An 8,075-nucleotide genomic window follows, 5' to 3' on the forward strand; every position below is an offset into this window, starting at 1 on the left:
CCTTAATGAAGGCAAGTTTTAATGAAAGGTAGTAGATTTTATTCCGGGTCAGACAGTGCTGATATGTGGCTGTTCATTTAAAACTGATTCAGCTCTGGCTGGATGTCACCGAAGCCCAACTGCTGTGCTTATTTCCAAGCTCTTCTCTCATTGCCCGGTTGGGCTTATTTTGGACATGAACAATGCTGCGAGGATCTGCTGACAGGCCTCGCCGCGGCCACCGGGTGATCTCAGGTTCTTTTTGCGGCTCTGTCTGTTTGACTCCCACCTCCCAAAAAAGCAACGGCATCACGGCCCAGAGCTTTGTTGCACGCCTCTTCTGATCCTGCTCTTAAAAGCTCGTCCATCTGCTGGCCGCTGTAGACCATCAGACACCCCCTCCTGACACTGTCACCCACACCGGTCACCTCCAGCCCTGATCTCAGGAGCCACAGAGAGGACAGCTGTACTCTCAGAGCTTTCCTCACAGCCCTAAGGAAGCCATGAGCACCTTCGGCTACCGGCGGGAGCTCAGCAAGTACGAGGATCTGGACGAAGATGAGCTGCTGGCCTCGCTGACCCCCGAGGAGCTCCAGGAGCTGGAGAAGGAGCTGGCAGATATTGACCCAGACGAGAACGTCCCTATCGGACTAAGACAGAGGGACCAGACGCCTAAAACTCCCACGGGCACCTTCAGCCGAGAGGCTCTCCTCAAATACTGGGAGAACGAGTCACGCAAGCTTCTCGAGAGTGAAAGGACGGGGTCCTCAAGCCCCCAGGTCAGTGGATCCCCAACAGACAACTGTGACCACTCTAAAAAAGATGGTTTTTTAAAGGTTCTTTATAGCATGACAAAGGGTTACAAGCAGGACATTAACAAGGGAAGAACTCTATATAGAACCATAGAAGAATAGAAGAACTCTCTCTATATATGAGCATTTTCAAAAAGCGAAAGGTTCTATTTAGAACCTGAGGTCTATATAGAACTTTTTCATGATTAAGTGGTTCTTTGCATGGTGAAGTGGTTCTTTAGATTGATGGAGAATGTGTTGTATATGGTTCTACATACTACAAAAAGGGTTACATGCTGGACATTAACAATATAGAACCACAGAAGAATAGAAGAACTCTATCTAGAACCATTTTCAAAAAGCGAATGGCTCTCTTCAGAACCATGAGTTCTACATAAAACCACTTCATGATCACGTGGTTCTCTGTATGGTGAAGAGGTTCTTCAGATTGATGGAGAATGTGTTGTATATGGTTCTATATACACAAAAAGAGTTGCAACCTGGATATTAACGTTATAAAACTCTACATAGAACTATTTTCAAAAAGTGAATGGTTCTATATAGAACCGTGAGTTCTATATAGAACCATTTCATGATTAAGTGGTTCTCTGTATGGTGAAATTGTTCTTCAGATTGTTCTTCTATTGTTATGATGTAAAGACAATGATCCTATGTAGAACCACAAACACTCTGCATGATTACAGGGTTCTTTGGATCAGGACAGAGTTCTTCAGATTGATGATGAATGTGCTCAATGTGCTGAGGGTTCTATATAGCACCAACAATTGTCCTTCTATTGTTACAGTCTTGACATCCAAACAATAACAGAACCTTTTTTGCTGCTATATAGTAAAATACACAGCACATTCTCCATCAATCTGACGAACCTTTCACAGTGCAAAAACCCTGGAATCATGCAAAGGGTTCTTTGAGTGTTCATGGCTCTATGTAGAACCAGTTTCTTTACTAAAGAACCCTTGAAGAACCATTATTTTTAAGTGTGCACTGATATATCATTTTATCAATAGACCACTGTGTAATGATGTTGGAAACTCCACATTACAAGCTACCCTTTGATGTTTGAAGTACACTCTTAAAAAGATGGTTCTTCAAGGGTTCCTTAGTAAAGTCAATGGTTCTATAGAGAACCATGAACACTCAAAGGAGTCTTTGCATGGTGATATGGCCCTTTAGATTGGTGAAGAATGTGTTGTATATGGTTCTAAATAGCGCCAAAAAGTGTTCTGCTGTAATTATAATGTTAAGCTTGTAACAACAGAAGAACCCTTTTTGGTGCTATATAGAACAATTTTCAAACACACAACACATTCTCCATCAATCTGAAGAATGATTCATCATCCAAAGAACGCTTTAAGCATGCAAGTGGCTCTTTGAGTGTTCATGGTTCTATATAGAACCACTGTCTTTACTAAAGAACCCTAGAAGAACCATCTTTTTAAGAGTGTACCTTCAGGTATGGTCAATAAATTATTCCCAAACAAAAGCTGTCCTACCTGACCAAACACAATGTTATGTCCGAGGCACAAGGTTGTAATTTTTATTTGATGTTCTCCGTTCTTTTGTTCTCGTTCTGGATTACAGGATGGAGAGAATAATGAAAAAGAGGAAAGTAAGAGCGCAGAATCAGAGGAGGAGAAGGAAGCTGCTGAGGAGAACGAAAAGGGAGAATCTCAAGACCGTGTAAGTGCAGAAGATGAGGAGGAGGAAAGTGAAGTGGAGAACCCTGTGACTGAAGACGAGGAGGACGAAGATGAAGATGATGATGAAGATGAGGATGAAGATGAGGATGAAGATGAAGAAGAAGAGGAGGAGGATGAAGAACAAGAGGAACATTCCAAAAAGGAGAACGTTGTGGAGAGACGTGCTCCTCCGTACACCCTGCAAAATGGTCACGCTACGCTCAAACCGGAGGAGCCTGTGAGGAGAAGTTCACCGCTGGACCCCAGTTTTAGAGTTCAGGAGTCCAGCCAGCTGTCCGGAAACCCCACGGTGGTGGACGAGGCTCTGGAGAAGATCCTCAGCGACGACCCTGAAACCGCTGAGGTCAACCTCAATAACATCGACAACATCTCTCAGGAAACCCTCATTCGCTTTGCGGAAGCTCTGCGCTCCAACACGCAAGTGCGCATCTTCAGCTTGGCCAACACGCACGCGGACGACCAGGTGGCCTTCGCCATCGCCAAGATGCTGAGGGAGAACTGCCACATCACCAACCTGAACATCGAGTCCAACTTTGTGACGGGGAAGGGCATCTTGGCGCTGGTGCAAGCCCTCACCCGCAACAGCACGCTGACGGAGCTGCGCTTCCACAACCAGCGCCACATCTTGGGTGGGCAGGTGGAGATGGAGATGGTGAAGCTGCTGAAGGAGAACACCACGCTGCTCAAGCTGGGCTACCAGTTCGACCTGCCGGGCCCTCGCATGAGCATGACCGGCATCCTGACCCGCAACCAGGACAGACAGAGGCAGAAGAGGATGCAGGAGCAGCGTCAGCAGCAAGGAGGCGCCGCCACTCCCATCAACCCACGCACCAGCGCCCTGCAGAGGAGCACGCCTGCCTCGTCGCCTTACGGTTCTCCTCGGAGTTCTCCGTGGTCCTCCCCGAAGCTGGTGAAGAAGAGCACCCCTCCTGCTCTTGTGCCGCCTCCCCCGCCTCCTCCTCCACCACCACCCCCACCTCCTCCGCCTCCTCCACCTCCACCCAAAGCCCAGAAAGTCACCCCCGAGAAGAAAGCCCCCACCCGAAACATCGCGGAGGTGATCAAGCTCCAAGAAGCCAGCGCCAAGAAGAAGCAGCAGCAGACTCAGGGCAAGCCCAAGTCCAAGAAAGGGAAGAAGAGGCCGTCCAAGGAGAACGAGACCGAGAGCATCCTGAAGGAGCTGAAGAACGCCCTGAGGCCCATCGCCGACAGAGAGAACTCCAGGCCGTCCACGCCGATGCGCTCGGCTCACGATGAACTCATGGCCTCCATCCGGGCGAGCAGCATCAAATCTCTCAGACGGGTGAATATCACGACACACAGCCTCTCAGCTTTCGTTAGATGGTAGATTCTGTAGGGAGGAGTAAACATGATTCATACACACAAAACATGACATATTAAAAGTATTACATCATCCATTTGCATTAAAATTTGAACAAAAATGATAAACGTACACATATAATACATTTACAATAATGTAATAAGGTATTAAATTATCAGTAAAAGTATTATTACAATATCAATTAAGACATTATTGGACAAGTTATTACATCACTGGGTTTTATTACATTTTTTAGACCAAGTTGAGTCATTTTTGGGGCCACATTATTACATTATTGGGAAATTATTACATTCGTTTTACATTTCATGACTTTTCCAGGATGTTCATGATTGTACAAACCCTACATATGATTTGGACTTTAGACTAAAACCCGTTTGCTCTGAGTGACTCTAAACCTTAACTATGATTATTTTATTAAAACTAATGATTAAACATTCCATTTTGTCTCTACCAAAACAATCATCACTCTACCAAACTGTACCAGATGTTTCAGTAGTGACTGTTTCAGTGACAATTTTGGCTCATTTTGAGCTCAAAAATGCAGCAAACACAGCTCTGAACAGCTGTTCACACAGAAAATCATCATATTTTACATTAAAACACTAAAAAGTGCTGAACTGCAGAAAATATGACGATTCTTAATGTTCCACACTGATTTTCAGATTTTAGGACAGATTTTAGACAAATTTACTTCAAAACAATGGGATCTAACTGCTCACCATGTGGCCATGAGGGACAGGGATGCACCTCACTACCTGCTCTGAAATACAGGGGCGTGGCTAAAACAAGGCTCCACCCACACAATAAAACTCTGTGTTTCAGTACGACATGAAAACGTTTTTTTTTATTTAAAAAGTCATGATAATTTCACATTCTAAAATATTTCAAGGTAACTTGAAAAAACATGGAAAAAACTGCAAAAGAATTTAAGTTTTATTTTCAGAAGTGTAAATTTAGGGGTTTGGGTTTGAGACAGACTCCTCCCAATAGAAAGTACAATATAAATGATGATTGTATTTATATTTAGCTTATTACTGTCTCCATTAATGTCTTGGGTTTAAATAGATCAGAACGTGATTCTTGTAAATATCTAATCTCTGAATTTTTTTTTTAATTGTTAGTTTGGTAAAACGGTCCATCTGACTTTAGAACATTGTTGCAGGGCACTACAGTTATAAAACTTGCTAAGGTTGAACAGTTTCTGAGAAAACGAAGCTGCTCAAGTCGTAAAAAGTGCAGGTGTGAATAAAGGAGCTTGGAGAGCTGGTCCTGCACTCCAGCGTCCCACTCGTCTGCTGCACTGCGTCGACTGTTCGGGCTTCTTTCTCGACGCGGAACGTCGTCTTCCAAAACCGTCTGAACGCTCACAGCAGAGCAGGTTCTAGTGACCTGCCCTGGAATGCGCCACGTGCTGAAAGAACACACCATTAAACCCACAGTCTGAGTGGACGTCGTGCCCCTGTGATGGAAAAATGGCTGTTACCCTCAGATGACAGGATCTTGACCCCACACATTCCTCCCTCTTAATGCCACTATAAATAGCCCTCGTTTTGTCCGGCCTCGATAAGACAGATGCCTCGCAGTGCTGGGCAACAGGATGGCAGGACTAAATAAACAAGGCGTTATTTTTTCTCTGGCAGATTAGATTCTCCAGTTTGGGACTGAACCAAAAATGGATTAAAATGTTGAGTGTAAATTAATGTGAAGACTCATAAACAAACTTCACTGACAAAACCACAGAAATAATTCATTACAAATAAATAATTACACTGCTTAAACTGTAAAGGGATTAATTTACACATCTGTAGCAGCTGTACAAACTCAGTACTTTATTTACAAACAGCCAGTTCTACTGATTAAAATGATGAATGGCTCAAAAAATGACATCTTGGCAAATGGAAACATCTTAAATGTAGTTAATATATCTAATATTTCTCATTATGAGACTTTGGTAAGAATATTATAAGATTATTTCTATTACTTCTTTCAAAAAATAATAAAGATAATTTTGTTTGTTTCAAGTAAAATGCAATAAGACACTTTCAATGAGATAAAATTTCTTAAAACAAGAAAAAATTAGATTTTACTTACAGAAACAGGTGAAATAATCTTATAATATTCTTACAACAGTCTCATAATGAGAAATATTATACATACTGACTACACTGAAGATGTCTTTTTCTTGCAATGCAGTAAAGTTAGCTGTTAGGCTAGCTGCTTCACTAAGCGCTGCTGCACACTAACAGACTGTATTTGGCGAGGTTCAGGTTCACTTACACAGCTGCCCTCTGTCGTAGCTTGTAATGCCAATGAAATATGACTGGTGTGGGATATTTATTGATAATATTTCCCATTGATATAAGCTATATACTTTTTTGACATCCAACACCCCCACAAAAATGATTGTGTGTAACGTTAACAAGTGGTGGGGACATGTCCCCTCTGTCCTTTCCTGAATTTGCACGACTATCGGACTGCATGTCCAGTATGTTTAGGGGAGGTTGGGTTTTGCTTTTCTTGAGTTCTTAATCCATCAGTTTCATTTAATATGGTTAGATGAATCAATAGATTCCCTCAGTTTGCTGCGGGTTAAACATGCGCACGCAAATCACATGCAAAACAAACACGGATAATCTATTTAGAGGAAAATTCAGTTTAGTGAAATTAACCCTCACCTCCGCATCAGATTCTCTGTCTCTATCTCTGTTTGTGTATCTTTGTGATGATCCAGCTTAGAAATCCAGTTCAAACACTTCCTGAATCTGTAGAGTCGCCCTTTCCATTCCATCTTATCTCGAGATCATACGAGACTCACATCCGGAGTTATGAGCCTATGAAGAGGGGCTGAGATACACGTCATCTGCCTCTCACCGTGTGGAGCTGGTGGATTCGTGTGTCCGTCTACATTCTGTGTGAAACTGACCAATGGACACTCAGGAAATCACTAAGCACTGACCATCACGCCGGAAACCCTTCATTCCTCATTCAGTCCACATCGGAGACTCATGTGAAACGGCGTGCAGAGAGTTTACAGCTGCTGAAGCTGCTGCAGCGGTTTTGGAAAGTAGTGATGAAGATAACGGAGCATTTAGATATGAAACACATGAGGATCATGATATATGAAGAGCCTTTAGAGGGGGATTTAAGAAGACGTCCACACATCGATAGAGAGAATGAATCAGAGCTCAGAGGGTTTACATTGTTCTGTTAGAGGCTCAAGAGTAACATTACCGTAATGCATTACTTTATACTGTGTAACCCTCAACACTGCTTCTGAGTGAACATGCCAACCTGACCAGCTGCTTCCTATTTTCTCTTTACAGGTGGGAGTTCCTCAATATCTTCGGTAATAAAGCCAAAAGACTTTGGACTAAGAACATGAAGGATGTCCAGGTTGATTGTATCGTCTCCAGAGATCCTTCCACAGCTCTGTGTTCGTATCTCCGTGTTGCTGTGGTGGCTCCACACTGGCAGTGCAAGCGTGATTACTTGATGTTAATAATGAGAACGTTCACTTTTCCACTGTTTTCCTGAACGGCGGGAGTTTGCAAACACCAGTCAGTCCTTCGTTCCAATCACAGATGTACATAGAACCACACTGCTGATGTCATACTGGAGCTCCCTGTCAGAGCTGTACGGGCGAAATGTAAACATATTCAACATAACATATAACAAAACATAACAAAATGCTGAGGTGTACATTTTCCTGAAACGGTATCCCGTTTAAACCGCATAAAATGGTATCTTAGCATTAAATGTAGTTAATATATCGCTGTTGTGGGAAGAAAACCTCGTTTTTCAGTTTTTGACATGATTTGAAGATGCCTGTTGCCCTTTATATTGTGTGTAAATTTCATGATGAATGGACTAAAAGAAACGGCCCAAAATGACTTGGAAAAAATTCTGGTTCCATTGACTTACATTAAAAGTAAAGTAGGTTTTTTCCTTCTCCTGTAAAGTTACCATTTTGGAGATACGAGGTTTTAGTCCGACAACAGCGATATCTAATATTTCTCATTATGAGACAGCTGTAAGCATATTGTAAGATTATTTAACATATTTCTATTCATTTTTATTTGTTCTAAAGTGAAAGTGTCTTATTCCAGTGGCAGATTGTTTCTTGTTTTAAGCATTATTTCTCAAAACAAGCAAAATGATCGGCCACTTTCACTGGATAAAGTTATATAAAAAAGTCAAAATGTCTGGAAACAGGTGGAATAATCTTATAATATTCTTACAACA

The 8,075-nt window shown here is 42.4% G+C and overlaps 1 protein-coding gene across 1 annotated transcript; it reads left to right on the plus strand.

The window, feature by feature from the left end:
- The first annotated feature begins 140 nt into the window (after positions 1-140).
- lmod2b (leiomodin 2 (cardiac) b) lies at positions 141-7,659 on the plus strand. The gene is made up of 3 exons (XM_036577771.1): positions 141-758; positions 2,373-3,794; positions 7,157-7,659. Exons 1-3 carry the CDS (start codon positions 483-485, stop codon positions 7,181-7,183), a joined length of 1,725 nt encoding a protein of 574 aa, XP_036433664.1. The 5' UTR covers positions 141-482; the 3' UTR covers positions 7,184-7,659.
- The last annotated feature ends 416 nt before the right edge of the window (positions 7,660-8,075 follow it).

This window comes from Colossoma macropomum, unplaced genomic scaffold, assembly GCF_904425465.1.
Source record: "Colossoma macropomum unplaced genomic scaffold, Colossoma_macropomum, whole genome shotgun sequence".
NCBI lineage: Eukaryota > Metazoa > Chordata > Actinopteri > Characiformes > Serrasalmidae > Colossoma > Colossoma macropomum.

Excerpts from the sequence above, each read along its gene's own strand:
- lmod2b (XM_036577771.1), top strand. The coding sequence starts at position 483 with ATGAGCACCTTCGGCTACCGGCGGGAGCTCAGCAAGTACGAGGATCTG. Across the intron at positions 759-2,372 it reads CGGGGTCCTCAAGCCCCCAG|GATGGAGAGAATAATGAAAA; the intron begins GTCAGTGGATCC and ends TCTGGATTACAG. Across the intron at positions 3,795-7,156 it reads GCATCAAATCTCTCAGACGG|GTGGGAGTTCCTCAATATCT; the intron begins GTGAATATCACG and ends TTCTCTTTACAG.